Source organism: Onychomys torridus, chromosome 4 (genome assembly GCF_903995425.1).
Source record: "Onychomys torridus chromosome 4, mOncTor1.1, whole genome shotgun sequence".
NCBI lineage: Eukaryota > Metazoa > Chordata > Mammalia > Rodentia > Cricetidae > Onychomys > Onychomys torridus.
The window spans coordinates 34311099-34329432 of record NC_050446.1 but is presented as its reverse complement, the minus strand read 5'-3'; the positions used below and the strand labels follow the sequence as shown (position 1 = coordinate 34329432).

Genomic DNA, 18334 nt, shown 5'->3' with positions numbered 1-18334 from the left:
AGTCCTGTACACATACTTTAACATGGTGAAGATCATACATGGTTTTGATTGTACTGTTTTGTATTGTTGCTATTGACTGAAGCCTATCTAGAAATATATTGTTTACTTTCCTTGAACAAAAATGTACAAATTATACTATGTACACACATACACAACAGAATTCACATTGAACACATAGCAAATGGACATTAGGTAAAAGTAAAAGGGAGGAAAAAAATCTACCAGCAAACAAATAAGTAATAAAACACGAAAGTTTGGGTTCACAGATGCACTGTTCATCTACCCTCAACATATAAATTATACGGTCAAGAATGATGTGTCCTATGCAAAACAAAAACATGTCAATTTCAGCCCACGGGGCATTTTTCTCTAGGTTTATAACCCCTTGAAAATAGAGGTTTCATCGAGAAAATCTAACAGATCCTCAGCGGCTTTCAACATCATAATATATTCATAAGGCAAGTATTTACTGCCAAACATATAACAAATTGAGTGGCATGAGGGTGGGGGAAATTCACAGCTATGAGAAATGGACCAAACCAACCATGAGGCACAGGTAGATGTGAGAGGGGAAACAAAATATAACACAAACAGCCAGGTGCTGTGGCTCACACCTGTAATCCCAGCACTCGGGAGGCCGAGGCAGGAGAGCTGCCTCAAATGTTAAAGCCAGACTAGACTTACAGTGAGTTCCAGGCCAGCCTGGAATTATTTTAATTAATTAAATTACTTTAATTAATTAAACAAAACAAAGATTTTTAGAAGCAAAGCACCATGGGTAATTTTTCAGCCAGTACTAAAAAAAAATGGTGTGTGGGTACATTTGTTTGTTGCATAAGATTAACATTTAAAGTAAGAATGCAAACCTATTTCATCACTATGGTGTACTATAAGGGTCAGGGCACTCGCAGGGGTCATATCTGGACAGAAAAATATCTTGTACAAAGAAAAGACGTATCACATACCATCATAGTAGACAATGGCTCCTACCAGCTTGTCCTTCTGGAGCATGGGGAAATGCTCGAGGGCTCTGGATTTGCTGAGGACATAACTGCTCTTCAGGCAATTACTTCCTGCAACCAGATCATACATCTTGATTCCCACCCAGTAATAAGGTAACTGCCACCACCTACAGCATAAGCAAGGAGAGAGGGCTTTTTTTAGAAACACAGTATAACATTATAGAATGTCACCTTAAATTATAAGAAAAGCCATTTAGGAAAAGCAAAGTCATGCCTAGAAGTAGTGGGCTGGAAAAAAAAAAAAAAAAAAAAAAAAGAGCCTGTGTAGCTGTTTCTGACACTAGCTCAGCCACCATACAGAAGACAGCTGACGGGAGTTCATGATCGCCTCCAGGGCTGGTCCCTGCTGTATATTAGAATTCTTCGGGACGCATTCAAAATAAATCCTCATGCCTGGGCCTCACAGGTCTAGAGAGAGAGAGTCAACCAATGTAGGGTTGGAGGCCTTGGTAAATGTAAACCACACCCTGGTTGAAGAAGCCCTCAGCAATCTGTAACTAAACACCGCCTAGATAACCAAATCTGTTTCAAGCCCTACACCACCACCTGTGTGGCTAAAAGAATACATAATCTACCTTTTTGTCTTACTCGGCCTGTCTCCCACTTCAACTTCACACATAGTTCTAACATTAGGGAAATGAGTTTGATCATGTATAATCATACTTCCCAGATGAATTTCATCTATGTTAACTTTGACAGTAAAAATAACACAATATAGCTAGCTGGGTTTTGAGTTTCTACACAGTAGCTTCAGATTTTGCATCAGGGTAATTTGGGAGGAGAGGGGGGTGTCTACATTTTCCCTGCACAGATATAACCTCATTCGAATACCTTAAAGACAGCTGTTCACCTACGTACTCTGAAAAACTGGAATATGACTCTATTAATTATAAACAGAGAACTCAACCTCCTTTGCCTTCAAAATCTGGCCCTTAGACATATATGTCCACAGAGACTATTCAAGAAATCCTTTATTTTTCAATACACCAAAGAAAGTATTTGGAATGGATTAAAGATTAGGACCAATGAAAACTACATTAAGAAATACACAGGGAAGAGCTGTTTCCATGAGGGCCCATGATGTTCTGCTGCCCTGAGACAAGCACACAGCCTACAGGTGATAGCGAAGGCTTACTTGTAAATTGGGAGCATTATAGGCAAGGGGTGTGATAAATGGGGAGCGATTTCCAGTAAGTTGGCACGCTCGTGAAGGGCTTCTTTCACCATCCTATACTGAAAATCAAAACAGAGAAAATTAGTTTGGCAGTAACAGATCATAATATTTTCAAATGGCAAATAGACACCCTGCCAACTGATTGATATACAGAAACCTTCCACCTCTGCGCGAGGAGTGCTCCCTCCTAATCAGATCTCTAATAATACATCATGCTGTCAACCTCAAAGATTTTTTAGAAACCTTAACTGTATTTGCATAGGAGAAAAACATGCCGCCAGAGTTCCCAGGTGTAAGATATTTTCCTGACTTGAGTTACAAGATTATTGTAACCATTTATCTTGCTTTCTCTGGATTGTCCTCTTTCTCCGTTCCCCAGAATGTTTTCTCCAGGTAAGAGATAACAGATTGCTCAAATTCATGGAAAGTTCTCTTGCCTTCCCTAAACCCAGCAAAGAGGATATGTAGCCCTGGACAGCTATTTTACAGATGGTAAAGGCTTTGTCTTCACTCCTGTGGCCTTCATTATGCCTGCCTAAAGAGCTAGCATTATTATTATAATACGAATTTTACACATGACAATAAGTCTGTAGATATTGACAAAATAAGCCAGAACACATCTGAAATAAGTCGATCATGAGCCCCGTGCTGTTTTCTCGGCATCCATCACAGACGCTGAAGAGAGACATAAGGAAAGGGGACAGAGTCAAAGCTGACTTGTCAAGGCGAGAAAAGGGGCCAGACTCAAAACTTGACAATGGCAAGTCCTCGCTGCTGTGTTTTCCTTGTATGAAAAGCAGATATGGAGGGAAGCTGGGTTTTTTTTCACCCCTCTGGGAAATGTCACTTTCTACACTGCCTTGGCAGTTTTCAAATGACGGCAGACTGGACACAATAACGTGTGACACACAGAAAGCGTGACTCAGAACATTTTTTTTTTTCCTGAAGAATATGTCAGTGGCAATATGAGTGCATGATTGCAGCTGCAGTTAAGAGATCAATTTGGCACTCCGTCTGCATTACAACACAGCTCCCCTGAAACTGCTCCCAAGTAGCAATTTGGTGGCCATTGGCAAAAACCCAATCACAATTGTTAAAAGACAACACATCTAAAAATGATTCTGTAAATCTGCTACTTTGACATGCTTGTACAGAAAAGGCCCCTGATTACCCGTAAACATAATACTATACAGCACTAACTGGCACACCTCTCCTAAAAGATACTCCAGCAGCATACACTAAACAGGTATTTTGAACAGGAAGAAATGTTTAAAGCCATAAGAAAAAAGCCTGTTTAATTGGGTAGAAAAAGCATAGTGGCAATTTTTGTTTAACAACCGGCATACACAATTACCTGCTCAACATCCAAGTTCATGATAGCCTTCTGGAGATATCGCACACCACCATGGATCAATTTAGTGCTTCTGCTGCTGGTCCCCGATGCAAAGTCATCTCTCTCTATAAGGGCTGTTTTTAGTCCTGTGTAACCAGAAAACCAAATTAACTTCTTAAATTACACAATTTGTATGTAATTCATTAAAGGCACTTCTCCAGGGTAGAGACAATCACTGGAAAAATTAGTCTGAACATGGATAAATTTGTATTCAAAGTGCAGTACACTGTCTATATTATAATGAAGAGATTTTAGGCTCTTCCTGAGGGAAAAGTCAAGCCAGAACTAGAAGCATATTAAACTGTGAATGAATCACACCTAGAAAACATTACAGTAAAATTTCGTGGCAGTGAGACTCTCTGGTGTATTTAGGGGATCAAGGGGGGGGGGGGGTCTGGCACCATCTTTTCCCACATGGCATTCAATAGGTGTTGTCACACAGCCCTCAGCATGCATGCCTGTCCCTCCCTATTGAGTGCAAAATGCTCCATGCCTGTACTCTGCGCTCCAGTAATGCAGTCACCAACAAAACTAACCCAGCACCTCTCTGTGTGCTGGCTCCTACTGGCTAACGTGCCTGAACTAGTAATCTAGTGGATGTGGTGAGGCAGTGATCTAGTGGGTATGGAATGGGGGGCATGGGCAGGTGGGAATTTCCACACGGTAAAACAAGAGAATATGGGCTGAGGAAGTGGTCCCCTGGGTCAAGTGCTTGCCACACAAGTATGCAAGCATGATGACCTGAGTTCATTCACCAGCACACACAAAAATACGAAAAGGTGGTACATATCTGTAATCCCAGCACTCTTACAGAGCTACAGAAGAATCCCTAGAAACTCACAAGCCAGACAGCCTAGGGTATGCAGTGGTAAGCAACAAAAGGGACCCTACCTCAAACAAGACTGTCCCCTGACTCCGCACACATGAACACAAAGACTTAGAGACCAACTAACTTCTACTTGAGTTTACACTGTAATTTAAACACTTTGCTTATGATATATTATTTCAGGATTAAAGAGAAATACAGACTAGGACAAATGAACCAGTGTAGAGCATCCATGGAAAAAGGAAACACTCTTGGGGCTGGAAGGATGGCTTGACAGTTAGAAGCCCTTACTACTTTTGCAGAAGACTTGAATTCAATTCCAGAACCCAAATCAGGTGGCTGACAACTGCCTGTAACTTCAGCTCCTTGGAATATAATGTCCTCTTCTGGCCTCTGCAGGAACCTGCGCTCAAAGGCCCAGATATACACACACGCATGCATACACACACACACACACACACACACACACACACACACACACACACAGACACTACTTTTAAAAGATAATGTTCTTGCTAGGATGAGGCTGAACAAAGAGAGGTACATTCTAAAAGTCATCCCATCCCCTTTATCTGAAGAGTACTACAGATCTCTTAGTGGGGGAGAAACCTACTTCTGATTTATTTTCTTGCAGAGACACCCCTGCCTTTTCAAGACTACAATGACAAGCAATGCTACAAGTTATTATCATACACTAGGTGAGCTCTTAAAATTCCTAAGACTGTGGTATGCATCCATGGACACCATTGGGAATGCCTGAGGGCTGGTTACTCCCTTAGGCAATGGGTAACGAACGTCATGGAATCCAATTACAATGATAATATGAAGCAGAAGCGATTAGACCCCCAATGCTAGGTTAGGGGAAAGAGCATGTATCTGGTTCAGAGCCATTTACTATCAAAGTGTTGCTTTTATAACTTTTAACAGTTTAAAAATTTGAACAGAACAGAAATGCCATCATAAAACCAAAACAATTCCATTGACTTAAAGGAGCAAATATTTGGAAACAGTGAAGATTGAAAAGTAGGGATCTTTAGCTGAGCTGTGGTGGCGCATCCCTTTAATCCCAGCACTCAGGAGGCAGAGGCAGGCAGCCTAGCCTACAGAGCTAGTTCCAAGACCACCACGGCTACACAAAGAAATCCTGTCTCAAAAAATCAAAAGAGAAAAGAGTAAAAAATAAGAAGAGATCTTTGATTCAAAATCAATGTCCTACCTAGTAAAAAGAACAGAAATAGTACGTACTATGGACCCACATCACTGGTTTTAGGCATATTTGTCAGAAAAAGTTCTGCAATACTCTGAATTATTAAAACATTACTTATAATTTATTCTGGGTGTGCCACAGTCGGACAGGAATAGCGAGATAGCGCATCATTTAAAAAGGATGGAGAGCCCAAGGACAGACACTGGATGAGTGGGGGGTAGGCAGCTGACAAACGAAGAACCACAGAGGCTCACTGGGGCCTCCTTCAGAGAGGAGAACACTCTCACCTTACTGCAGCTTAGAACCTGAATCCAGGGCATGAACCCAGAATTGAATTTCCCCAAAATCCCATTCGTCAGCCTCTTCTGCACATTCTCTACCACCTTCACTTAGTAAGTCCGACAGAGTTCTTTCAGTATGCTAAATTAGTCCATTTTTCTCTCCAGTTGAAGATCAGACGAGGGAGTTGACTTTCAGATGGTATTTAGGAGCCACGTTATTTAAAATAGGCCTCTCTTTAAACCCTAGCATCACAGTTATTACATCAAGATGCCTGCACCAGAAAAGTGAGCCTGAGAGGACAAGATGAAGGTATCCAACCTCTGCTTCCTATTCGAGCAGCCCAAAATGTCCTCCAGGACATGATTTCAGACCTGCCAGACAGTCATCACTTGAGTGTGGCCTGTGTGCAGTGTCCCTCTGTTGAACAGAAGAGCATAGCAACTTTGAAGGCATGTCGCTTCCAATACTCAGTAAGTCCACCCCCCCCCTCCTCACTACACTTGCTATAGTAAAGCAAGTTGTCATGCAGTACATGTGAAGAACCAAGAAGCCCCAGGTGACAGGTCATGAGGAGTCTAGGCCTCAGTCCAATAGCTAGGGAAACTGGACCCTGCTAGCAGCAACATGTGAGTGATTTCACAAAGAAACACTGCCAATGGACACTCGGAGCCACAGACTCATCAGAGGTTCACTAGGAGTCCTGGCCTTCCCAAAAGACATGATACGGATATTTCTGTTTAAGTCACTAAAATCTGTGAAGGGATTTACTGGTAACAAAAATTCCTATATGAGGAATAGTGATGTCCATTTAAGGTTTTTTTTTTTCTTCATATTTTATTAAGTGTGTGTGTGTGTGTGTGTGTGTGTGTGTGTGTGTGTGTGTGTTCCTTAGTGTATATATAGGCACCACCTGTGTGTAGTACCACAAGAGGTCAGAAAAGATATCTGATCCCCATGGAGTTATGGATGGTTTTGGCAACATCCTGGTGCCAGGAACCAAACCTGAGCAGTAAACATTTAACTGCTGAGCCATCTCTCTGGCACCCCAATTTAGATTTTAATCACTTCTGGGGAAGGAGCCTTCAGCAAAATCTGAGTTCACAGAGTCTTGCTCAAGATTGGCTAGTGAGAGAGGGGATCTACTGTAGGCAGAGGCCAGCTTAAAGATCCAAGCTGAGGACTAGAGAGATGGCTCAGTGGTTAAGAGTACTGGATGCTCTTCCAGAGGTCCAGAGTTCAATTCCCAGCAACCACATGGTGGCTCACCACCATCTGTAATGAGATCTGGTGCCCTCTTCTGGCCTGCAGGGACACATGCAGGCAGAACACTGAATACATAATAAATAAATCTTAAAAAAAAAAAAAAAAAAAAGGTGCAAGCTGAACTTACTGCTATCACCTGTAATTCCAGCCCCAGGACGTTGAGGCTGGAGAATTAGGAGTTCCATGCTGGCCTGAGATGTAGAGTGAAACCATGGAAGAGGGGAAGGAAAGAGGGAAGGATGGAGGGAGGGTGAGCACCTGGCAAAGGTTTGAAAGTGCCTAGCCTTGTCACAGCAGCTTGTCACTGGGGGCTGGAGACAGGGCATGGGAGACTCTGCTGAGAGGAGGTGACAACACACTGGAGCAGTTCAATCCTGTCCTGAAGGCCACTGTTGGCCACAACAGCAATTACTGGAGATCCTCAAAAGGAAAATACCTCTTAGAAGACCTCTGCAGGTCCAAGGCCAGTTTCAGTTAACATGCTTCATTAAAGTGCTATGTATGTATCAGGGCCTGCATGCACTATACTTTATTCGGTTCCGGGGGTCCATTTCCAAGAACCAGAGCTTGCTTGGAATTAAGGCAAATTTTTAATTTCGAACTCACAGAGATCCATCTGTCTCTGCCTCCCAAGTGCTGGGATTACAGGCGTGCCCCACCACCACCTGGCTAATTTTTTTTTTCTTCACAAGTTCTCAGAGATTGTTTGAAGAAGTCCTATGACGTTTCCTGTCAAGAGAACCACTGAAGTGTTTAAGGTGCGAAATCTGATTGATTAGGGTTCTAGAAAGATTTCTTTGGGTGAGGGAGTAGGGATGGGGCTGGAGAGTTGCCAAGAGCAGACCGGAGACTCACAATGTAGCCAGGGTGATCAGAAATCCTACCTCACTCAGGAGACAGCTCTAGCAGAGTGAATCTCAGGGACCCTGCTGTCAGGATAGACTTTTCTTTCCCACACTGACTGTGAGCTGTTTGAGCAGGTATTCCAGCATACTTAATGTCCAGTTCTTTGTGCTTGCTCTTTCCTGTAGTGGGTTATTGTAGAAGCTATTCATGTATTTACACAAGAAACCATAGTGAGTAACAGGAAAATTTAAAACAAGCCTCTCAGTTACACCAGGCCCTCCTCTGTTGTTGCTGTCTTATTATCTTTTGTCAAATCACCAAGTCACCCACCAGAATTTCTGAAGAGAAATTTCCTCAAAGCAAACAACAAATATAGTCTCCAAAATGACTGCCAAATCAGCATATTAAATCACCACGTAACCTAAAAGTTGCTTAAACTACAAAAGAGAGAGGGAGAGAGGGAGGGAGGGAGGGAGGGAGAGACAGAAAGAAAGAAAGAAAGAAAGAAAGAAAGAAAGAAAGAAAGAAAGAAAGAAAGAAAGAAAGAACAAAAGAAAGCCATCTTGAAAACCAGAACCTTGCTATTGTCAACTACTGGAGAGTATCAAGTGTTCCAAATCTCTCCATTTTGCTGGATGGGAAGAAAGGAAGAAAGAACCACAGAGTCAAAGCATGAACAGACATCTCAACTGATTCTATGACTACGCTCTTTGATGACTTAACTAAAATTGTGAGTCAGGCTTTAGATTTGGGGGGGGGGGGGGGACGGAACCTGGGAGGGAATGTTGGTTTGGGGATGTAAATTCTGACTATGCATCTCAGGCTCCGGTCTCTCATTGGGCAGCCCACGGTGTAGCTGGCTGGAAACACTTCCTGCACCAGCCTCCCCAGGGCTGGGATTGCAAGTTTGTATCACTGGACCCTGAGTGTTTTGTTTCTTTATTGGTTTGTTTTCTTAGTCTAATGTTTCCCTCCTCAAAGACAGCTGGTTTTAAATAAAGAGCTTTGCATCCTAATTTAAGGACAAGCTAAGGAAGTAAGAGAGGGCCCCTTTTATCCCTAGAATAACTGAATGGTATTTTTGATGTGGCACTCAATCCTTAGGTAAGACGGGTTTGAAGAAATCAAAAGCAGTATTTCCAATGAGCACTGAGGAGGCTGTGGAGGCTGTCCTTCTGAGAAGACAGACAGATCCCCACACCCCAGGCCTGTAATTATGGGAAAGTTTTTGTTTTGTTTTTTTTTTTTTTAGATTTATTTCATGTGTATGAGTGCTTTGCCTACATGCATGTATATGCAACATGTGCGTGTCTGATGCCATGGAGGTCAGAAGACATGATCAGATTCCCAAGAAGTGGAGTTACAGATGGTTGGTAGCAGCTACGTGTGGGTGCTAGGAATCAAAGTCAGGTCCTCTTGAAGAACAGTCAGTGCTCTTAACCACGGAGCCTTCTCTCCAGTCACCTAGTTCAAGACCTTACGAGAAAGACTTTCGTTCCGTCCCTCCTTTCCTACCTTTCGCTAAGTTATTTATTTATGTATTTATTAATGGAAAGCAATAAACCCTACCACTGTTGGGAAGAATCAAAATAATGCCAAATGCTGCCATCAGTTTATCTGAGCGTCTTATTAGTTTTAGGGGCTCGTACAGGACTTTCACAGCAGTGATGGAGTAATAACACGCTGAGTGCAATCTCAAGCAGAAAGACATTGTCGAGAACGTCCACTCATCTTCACCCCACGCGAACGTTAGCACATGAGACCACCCTTCCAGGTGGGGTGAGGGACGAGCGCCAAATGCATCTCTCTTCTGTCTCTTCTGGTCTAAGCAACACTGTCTAGCTATTGCCAACTAAACCAACTCATGGGTCAAGCCAGTGGGATGAATGCAGGGAAATAATTATAACCTAAAGGGAGAAATGATACGACATTCAACTCTCTCACAACATGGAATAGAACAGAAGTATATTTTAATACCTTGTACTGATTATCTTATTATGCATGAAAGCATGCTCAATATAATAAATGCAGAGATGCACAGAGAACAAAATAAAACGCTCCTGTAATTACACCACTCACAGATAACCTCAGTTGACATTTTGGGGTTTAAACATTCACATTTTCTGTGCATGTCTATAATCACATATGTACAGTTTTGCAAAAACGGGATCATATTTAAACTTTTTTTTCATTTAACACTGTTTATTGTAAACATTTCGTACATCAAATAAATATTGTAGATAATTTCATTTTTAAAGCATTTTAAAGTATTACATTAATCATTTACTATGACTTACTTATTCAGCTTCCTGTTTTTGAACATCTGGCTTATTTTCTTTTTTTTACTCTTTCAGATTGTACTGCACAATTGTATTTTCCTTTAAACTCCCTTTATCTGTAATTATTTCACTAGGATAAAATTTCAGAAACATGACTGTTTGGGTTTGCTAAATGGGAAGCAGGAGGCATCGCTGGGATCATCGGAGGCACCAAGGTAAGAACACAAGTCCCAAAGCTAAGAGTCTTCATGCCTTAGTGCCATGAGCACAGGCACCAAATCAGCATGCTGCATGGACAGAGGTGAAACTCTCTTCAGAACTTTGGGCACTTGTTTGGTTTTCTGAGAGCCACTGTCATTACTAAAAGACTAGCCCAGAGGCTGGAGGCTCAGAAGGACCCCTCCCTCTAGGATGATACCCATGAGAAGCTGGCAGCAACCCTGGCAAGCCAAGGTCAGGATCAAGCACTCGGCCTGGTATTTTTCGACAGTGGATGTCAGCTTTGTACAGATGTGTAAAATATTAGATATTGGTTATTTTAATTCATCTGGCTATGTGCATATTAGGAAATGGATAAATATAACTAATATATACTCTGTTAACTTTGAGTATATCATTAACATGTTTTGTGTTATTTAAATAGACATTCAATTATAAAGTCACAAAATTATGTTTATAACATAATAATATAGTTTCCAGAAATAAAAGAGGTGCTACTATAGCTCCTTCTTTTCACCTTGTCATTATAAAAACGGCCAGTGTTAAATGGGGGGAGGGGTATCAGTCAGTGTAAGACAAAATGATAAAAATAATACAATAGTCAATGAAAAGTGAGGCTCATTATTTAAAATGTTTTCTTTGTGTTACCATTATCTTGCTATGCTTGAGTCTATAACCTGTATTCATTCGTGATTAATAGATAGGTACGTAGGTACGTAGGTACGTAGGTACGTAGGTAGGTAGGTAGGTAGATAGATAGATAGATAGATAGACAGATGCAATTAAGTTATTCTTTCATTATATTCTTTTCCAACTCAACACATCATGGTTATTTTCTTGGCAATTACTTACAGGTCTATCTGATTTTCTGTAACTGGCTAAACCCCCTCTTTATGAAGCCATTCTCCAATATCTTACTATCATAAATGCTGTTATAAATCCAATTCTGAGGTCCAGGGAAGTATGGCAAGACATGAACGTACTAACTATACAAGCCTGAGGACCCACGTTTGATCCCCAGAACCAACATAAAAAGCTGGACGTGATGATGTGAATTTAAGCCCAGCACTCTTTCTGTGGCCACGCATTCACATACATGCACACACAGAGACACATACAGAGAGGTGAATACATATAAACATGCATACGTTAGTTTTCAAATAACAAAAATTTACTTAACACGGCTGTCGCACACCTACCTTTGAACAGCTCATGCTTTCTTTATTCAAACAAAACTATTTTTAAAAGACATGGTTGATTCAAAATTAGGATAAATACTCCATGGCAATGCAGCAGAGTAGAGTGTTTCGGTCAAACGCCTCTGTCTTGGTGGGCTCAGAATCTGGGAATATGTTCCTAAAGGATACAGTATATAACCATTCACTGTGTGGAAACAAGGAACTCAGATGAGCCCAAGAGCTGAAACTGAAGAAGGGTTCTCTGCACTTTGTACAGGAAGTTACCAAGCTACTCCTGACCACCATCTAGGACTGAGGACCTATCTGCTGGGTCACAGCTGGATGCAGGAAGATAAATAGAGCCCCAAGACACCACCAGAGCCAAGGCTTCGGCTGTCTCAGCAGATGGTCAAGATCAACACCGAGTGGAAGACCCAGTGACAGGAAAAGTTCTAGAGGATCTTAAAGGCAGTAGCAACTAAATCTAGAAACAGAAGAGATGAGAAAACTAAGTATTTCCTGATAGGTTATGGAAAAGAAGAATCATTCAGGAAAAAGAGAGTTAGTTCATTGGTGGCTCCACCAGGTTCCAAAGGATAGTCCCATCCAGTGGTCATACAGCCATGATGAACTGAAATGGGTCACAAAACAAAACCAGAAGTTACAAGTCTGGGAGAAGAGTAAACGGGTAAGGAGGAGGAAGGGTTGATAATGGTGGAGATGAGAGGATGGGATGAGATAATGATCATAAGGCATGACATACATGTATTAAATTGTCAAAGAACGAAGTCCATTAACAATTCAAAGAAACAAAATCAATCTAAATGATAGCCAGAAAGGGGAAGAAAGAGAAGCAAAATGGGAAGGTTAAATGGGGCCAGAGCGATGGCTCAGCAGTTAAGAGCACTTACTGCTGTTCTAGAAGACCCAAGTTCAATTCCCAGCACCCATACGGCAACTAACAACCATCTGTAACTCCAGTTCCAGATGATCCAACACCCTCTTTCTGACCTCTACAGGCAAAATATCCATACACATAAAACAAAAAAAAAATTAATAAAATTTTTAAAGAATAAATAAATACATACATAGGACTAGTTAAATACTGTTTATGAATGATAGACAAAATGAAACACTGAAAACGTCTGAAATTTAAGCTGGACATGGTGGTGCACAGCTGTAATTCCAGAACTCAAGGAGGTAGAGGCAGGAGGATCATAAGTTCAAAATGACTCTCTGCTCCCTAGCTGGTTTGAAGTCAATCTGGACTACATGAATCCCTATCACAAACAGATGAACTACTTGAAATAAACCCTGTTTGGCATAACAAGTATTTTCCAAGTTTTCTATGGTTTTACTTTATTGGGTTTTTTTGTTTGTTTGTTTGTTTGTTGCTACAGATGAAAATTCTTATTGTTTTGTTGTGTTTGCAGCAATGAAAGCTCAAACCCAGAATCTCCCATGTACTCGGCAAACGCTCCGCAGCACCGCTACACTTCACATATTTCTTTTTTTTTTTTTTTTTGGTGGTGGGGGGGGTGGTTCGAGACAGGATTTCTCTGTGTAGTTTTGCTCCTTTCCTAGAACTTGCTTTGTAGACCAGGCTGGCCTCGAACTCACAGAGATCCACCTGCCTCTGCCTCCCGAGTGCTGGGATTACAGGCATGCACCACCACCGCCCGACTCAAATCTATTTCTTTTTTTTTTTTTTTAATTTATTTATTATGTATACAGTGTTCTGCCTACATGCCAGAAGAGGGCACCAGATTTCATTACAGATGGTTGTGAGTCACCATGTGGGTGCTGGGAATTGAACTCAGGACCTCTGGAAACGCAGCCAGTGCTCTTAACCGCTGAGCCATCTCTCCAGCCCTCAACTCTATTTCTAAACCTCACTTTTGCCCCACTCTTCTTCCTATCCCTTTGCCACAGAACTTATAGTAGTTTTAAAACATTCTAACAGTTGATAGGCCCTCAGCCATCTATAGCCATGTTCTAGTAATCTAGGAGCTGTCACAGGTTTGCTTACCAAGTGGGTTTGGCACCACTTTTCAAGTTTCTCCTACCTGACTGCTGACAAAGGAAATCACTATATCAAAATTGTGTTAAAGATCAGACATAGGGTCACAAGCCTTTAATCCCAGCACTCAGGAAGCAGAAGCAGGCAAATCTCTGTGCATTCCAGAACAGTCTGGTCTACATAGTGAGTTCCATGACAGCTATGTAGGGAAACCCTGTCTCAAACAAACAAACAAACAAACAAAGAAAAAAACTTCAAAAAGTTAAATTGCCAAACTAATGACCAGAGACTTGCAACATTAGACTCTTTCCAGTGTCTAGCGAGCAATGAACTTGCTTTCTGCAGTTTTGCCCCTTGAAATGCAGCTTCCCACACTGGCCTGATTTAATCTTTATTGCTATAACAAAACACTGACCAAAACCAGCTTACAGGAGCAAAGGGCTTATTTCATTTTATAGCTTATAGTCCGTCCTCAAAGCAAGCCAAGGCAGGAGCAGAAGCAGAAGAGGAGACACTGACTGCTGACTGGTCTCCTCAGCTGCCTCTGTTACACAACCTAGGCCAGTGGTTCTCAGCCTGCCTCACACTGCTACCCTTTAATTTGGTGCCTCGTGTTGTGATGACCCCCAAATGCAGAATTATTTCATTGCTACTTCACAACTGTAATTTTGTTACTGTTATGAGTCATAATCTGAAAATCTGATTTGCAGGATATCTGATAAGCGACCCCCAAAGGATCACAACCCACATGTTGAGAATCACTAGCCTAAACCTACCTGCCCTCCACAGACCTGCCCAGGTCTGATGGGGCCAAATCCTCAGTTAAGGATCTCTTTTCCCAGGTGACTCCAGTTATGTCCAGCTGACAAAAAGCTAACTGTGCACCCCACCCTCAGGAACAGGGTGGCACAGTACTCAAGCACATAGGCCTATAGTCCCCATTTTTTTTCTACAATGCCTAAACCTTCGCTTATGGAAAAGGATATTACTATTACCCTCCAATTATTCCTGGAAATCTGGACATTCTGTGTAAAATTAAGATACTTACTGGAAGTCAGAGATAAAGAAGCAATGAGTCCAAACTTTGAACTCAGTTCACCCAATATGCATAATCTGTGTCCTTACTGGGCTGCACTGCCCAGACTTGAAAGAAGCAGGGTGTGAGATTCAAGAGTTTCCAGCCATACACCACTTCTAAACCAAAAATACCTGTGCACTGTTTTGGTTTTGGGGTTTCTTTAAAGATTTATTTTATGTGTATGCCTTTGTGAGTTCATATGCATCACATGTGTGCAGGAGCCCATGAAGGACAGAGGGCATCAGATCCTTTGGAGATAGCATTCATTTGGGTACTGGGAACCCAACTTGGGTCCTCTGAAAGAGCAGTGAGTGTTCTTAACAGCTGAGCCATCTCCCCAGCTCCCCAGCACCTGGCATTTAAGTTTTTGAGACCTGTCTCAGAACCTTGAAATCCTGACGCTGCTGTCACCAGTCACGCCCCCCCCAACCACTCACCCACCCCCCACCCCTCACCCCACCCCCCACCCCTGGTGCTCTAATATACATTTTCAAACAAGACAACTACATAAACACTTCTCTGGCCATAGAGTCTTTCCTACAATTTAAGCAAAAGCAGCATAGAGTTAAGTTTCATAAGTTAGATTTTAAACCAAAAATGTCCTGGCTGGTCCCACATACATACAGGTAAGTCCCATCAAAAGAGACAAAGAAGTGAACACCTTCGACAGCCCTGAGGGAGAGACTGCAATTATCAGTCTCCTCCTTTCTGTTTCTTTGGGAGCAAAGCCCCCACCAAGGGGTCTGGGGGATCATACTTCCACCCAGAAACTGGCCACAAATGCAGTGAACAGTGAAGCCGTTACTTTTGATCATAGACCTGCAGGAGAACGTGAGCCAAACTGTGCATGGTATGTTCATGAAATAATATTCCAAAATGAAACAAATGAAAATTGCTTCCTGAGAAAATGCAGATGATGAGGATGTAAATAAATAAGCATTATAAAGACCTCACGACCTCATACGTGATTACGGAAATCATACCTAGGCATAGGATTTTATCTAAAAGCTTATGTAAACTCTTCTATACAAGCCCTTTCACATCTAGTGGTTCCCCCAAAACTTCAATGCCCTGAAAAAAATCTAATTATTACTGGTAACTTTAAAAGATCACAGTAATTTATTTTTGTCAAATGTGACTAAAGATTAATGGATACAATCAGGAATAATTTGGTAAAAACATATCAAACACAGAGAAAGCAAAATTTGTTGTTAAGTGAAGCATCAAATATAATAAAAGAGCAAATTCCATGAATGAACAGCAACAATGTGCAATTCATTAACCAAAGGCCCATGGTTATTTCACACTTCAGGGGGCCACTGATATCATCAGAAACCACAGCCAGAGGATAAACACAGACTACCTTCAGCACCTCCTTATATGTTTTCATTATACACACTATGCCCATCCCTTCTGTAAACCATAAACTTAGAAAAGGTGGTCAGGCAAGTATTCTAAGGTGGTGATCAATATATCACAAAATATTAAATGTTTATCATTTTGTTAGATGTTATTTTTTTCCCAGAGCTGAGGACCGAACCCAGGGCCTTGTGCTTGCTAGGCAAGTGCTCTACCACTAAGCTAAATCCCCAACCCCAGTTGTTATTAACTATAATACTCTCATGGAAACTCTAATCATCATCCTTGTGGTCATTGTCATCACCAGCACCACCATCATCATCATCATCACTATCACTACCCACAATTCCCTGATCACTACCAAATGCCTACTTCACTGGTCAAAGGAAAAAAATGTATTAGTTCATATCTTACTAGGTCTTGGACGCTCAGAGCTTGTTCAGCACTTAGCTCATAACAGTAGTATTTTAAATAAGAAAGAAAACAATGAGGCTGGAGGTGCAGTGGAGTTATGTACGTAGAAGGCCTGAGGCGTCAGGTTTAGTCTCCAGCACACACACACACACACACACACACACACACACACACACACACAAAATAGCCGGACACGCTGTCACATGCCTGAAATCCAAGCATTTGGGTGGCTAAGTCAGGAGCATCTAAGGTTTGAGGCCGGGCTGGGTCACCAAGTCAACTCATGCCTCACCAACAAGTATGTGGAAAGTGACTGAGAAAGACATCCATCATCAACATCTATCCTCTGTAGACATGAACACACACAAACCATACACAAATGTACATACAACACAAAAAACAATACCCAAATGAACATATGTAAATACATACAACACACTCACAAAAAGAAGCAACCAAAAACTTCATTCACTTAATGAAAATAAATAAAACAGCATTTCCTGTTGACAAAAGTAAATACAGCGTACAGAAAAAAACTACTAAATAGACTGTTATATAACTACTAAAGCACGCTATAGGAGAGTTAACTACACTTGATCTTGTCCAAGTTTTTAAGCAGAAATAGAGACACAAAAGAAAACAAGGGTGACACTTTTCAAAAGGAGAAAATTCACATTTCATTCTGATTCCCTTGCGGTTCTCCAACCACCCTGGCTCTAAAGCTGCTCCTACCTGCCACCCTGCCTTCTTCAGCTCCAGGTCTGTCTCTAACAATTTCCTCTGCTTCTATAAATCCTTTCTCATTTTCTCCATTTATTATTGATAACTAGTCAATTTTCAATTCGGGATTCTGTCTATTTTCTCGGCAATACTAGGTGTGTACACATACATTCATATTCTCTCCCTCTCCTCCCGCTCCCCTTCCCCTCCCTCCCTCCCTTCTCCTCTTCTTTCTCTCTCTCTCTCTCTCTCTCTCTCTCTCTCTCTCTCTCTCTCTCTCTCTCTCTCTCTCTCTCCTGTCTCTTCCCGATGGATAACAATCTCTATTTTCCAAATTTGACAAAGAAGCTCCCTTTTCTCTATTACCTCCTCTATAAGGCAGAAGTAGGTGTTTCTCTATTACCTTCTCTGTAAGGCAGAAGTATGTGTTTTCCCATAACCTTCTCTACAAGGCGGAAGTAGGTGTTTCCCTATAACCTTCTCTACAACGCAGTGGTATGTTTTTCAGCACTGAAGCCCCTTCCTCCCACACATAAGTGGAACGTCGCACACTGGCTCTATCTGTTCTAGATCAGTTCTAAGTGCAGAGTCCCTTTCTTCTCTTTTACAATCATTACCCCCGTTTCTGTCCCTGAGAAACAAACTTCAGCTTCTGTGCACACTAGGGCACACCTGTGACAGCCCTTTCCCCGTCTCTCCCCAGGACTCTGCTGCACCCTCTCTTCTTCTGTGACTTGCATATTAAACTTCAGTCCTGCCCAGAATTGTTCCTCCTGTCTTCCCAAAAGAAAAACAGAAAAAAGCCCTTCAACAGATGATGGCCTTCTTCTCAACCCCACTTCACCATGGCATTTGTCTCCTTGTCTCTGGAGCATCTGTGGACGGCCCTGCGCCTTCCAAATTACCAACCCTTTCTTCATCTCCCGGATCTCAGGAGGCCTGCCCCAGAAAGTCAAGGCCTTCAGCTGGCACACCTTCTGCCTCTCAACTCTTTCCCCCTAATCTTCCTTGCTGGCCTCATGCTCCAGGTTAGAGCCCCTGCTGTCCCCACATG

The 18334-nt window shown here is 41.9% G+C and overlaps 1 protein-coding gene across 4 annotated transcripts in view; it reads right to left on the bottom strand.

The window, feature by feature from the left end:
* Gpd2 (glycerol-3-phosphate dehydrogenase 2) overlaps positions 1 to 18334 on the bottom strand; it is a 142575-nt gene that overhangs the window by 64845 nt on the left and 59396 nt on the right. For all 4 annotated transcript variants that reach the window (XM_036184674.1, XM_036184673.1, XM_036184672.1 and 1 more), the window contains 3 exons: positions 3551 to 3675; positions 2158 to 2255; positions 966 to 1129 (listed from right to left, as the gene is read on the bottom strand). In XM_036184674.1, coding sequence (XP_036040567.1) covers positions 966 to 1129; positions 2158 to 2255; positions 3551 to 3675 — 387 coding nt within the window. The remainder of the gene's footprint in view (positions 1 to 965; positions 1130 to 2157; positions 2256 to 3550; positions 3676 to 18334) is intronic.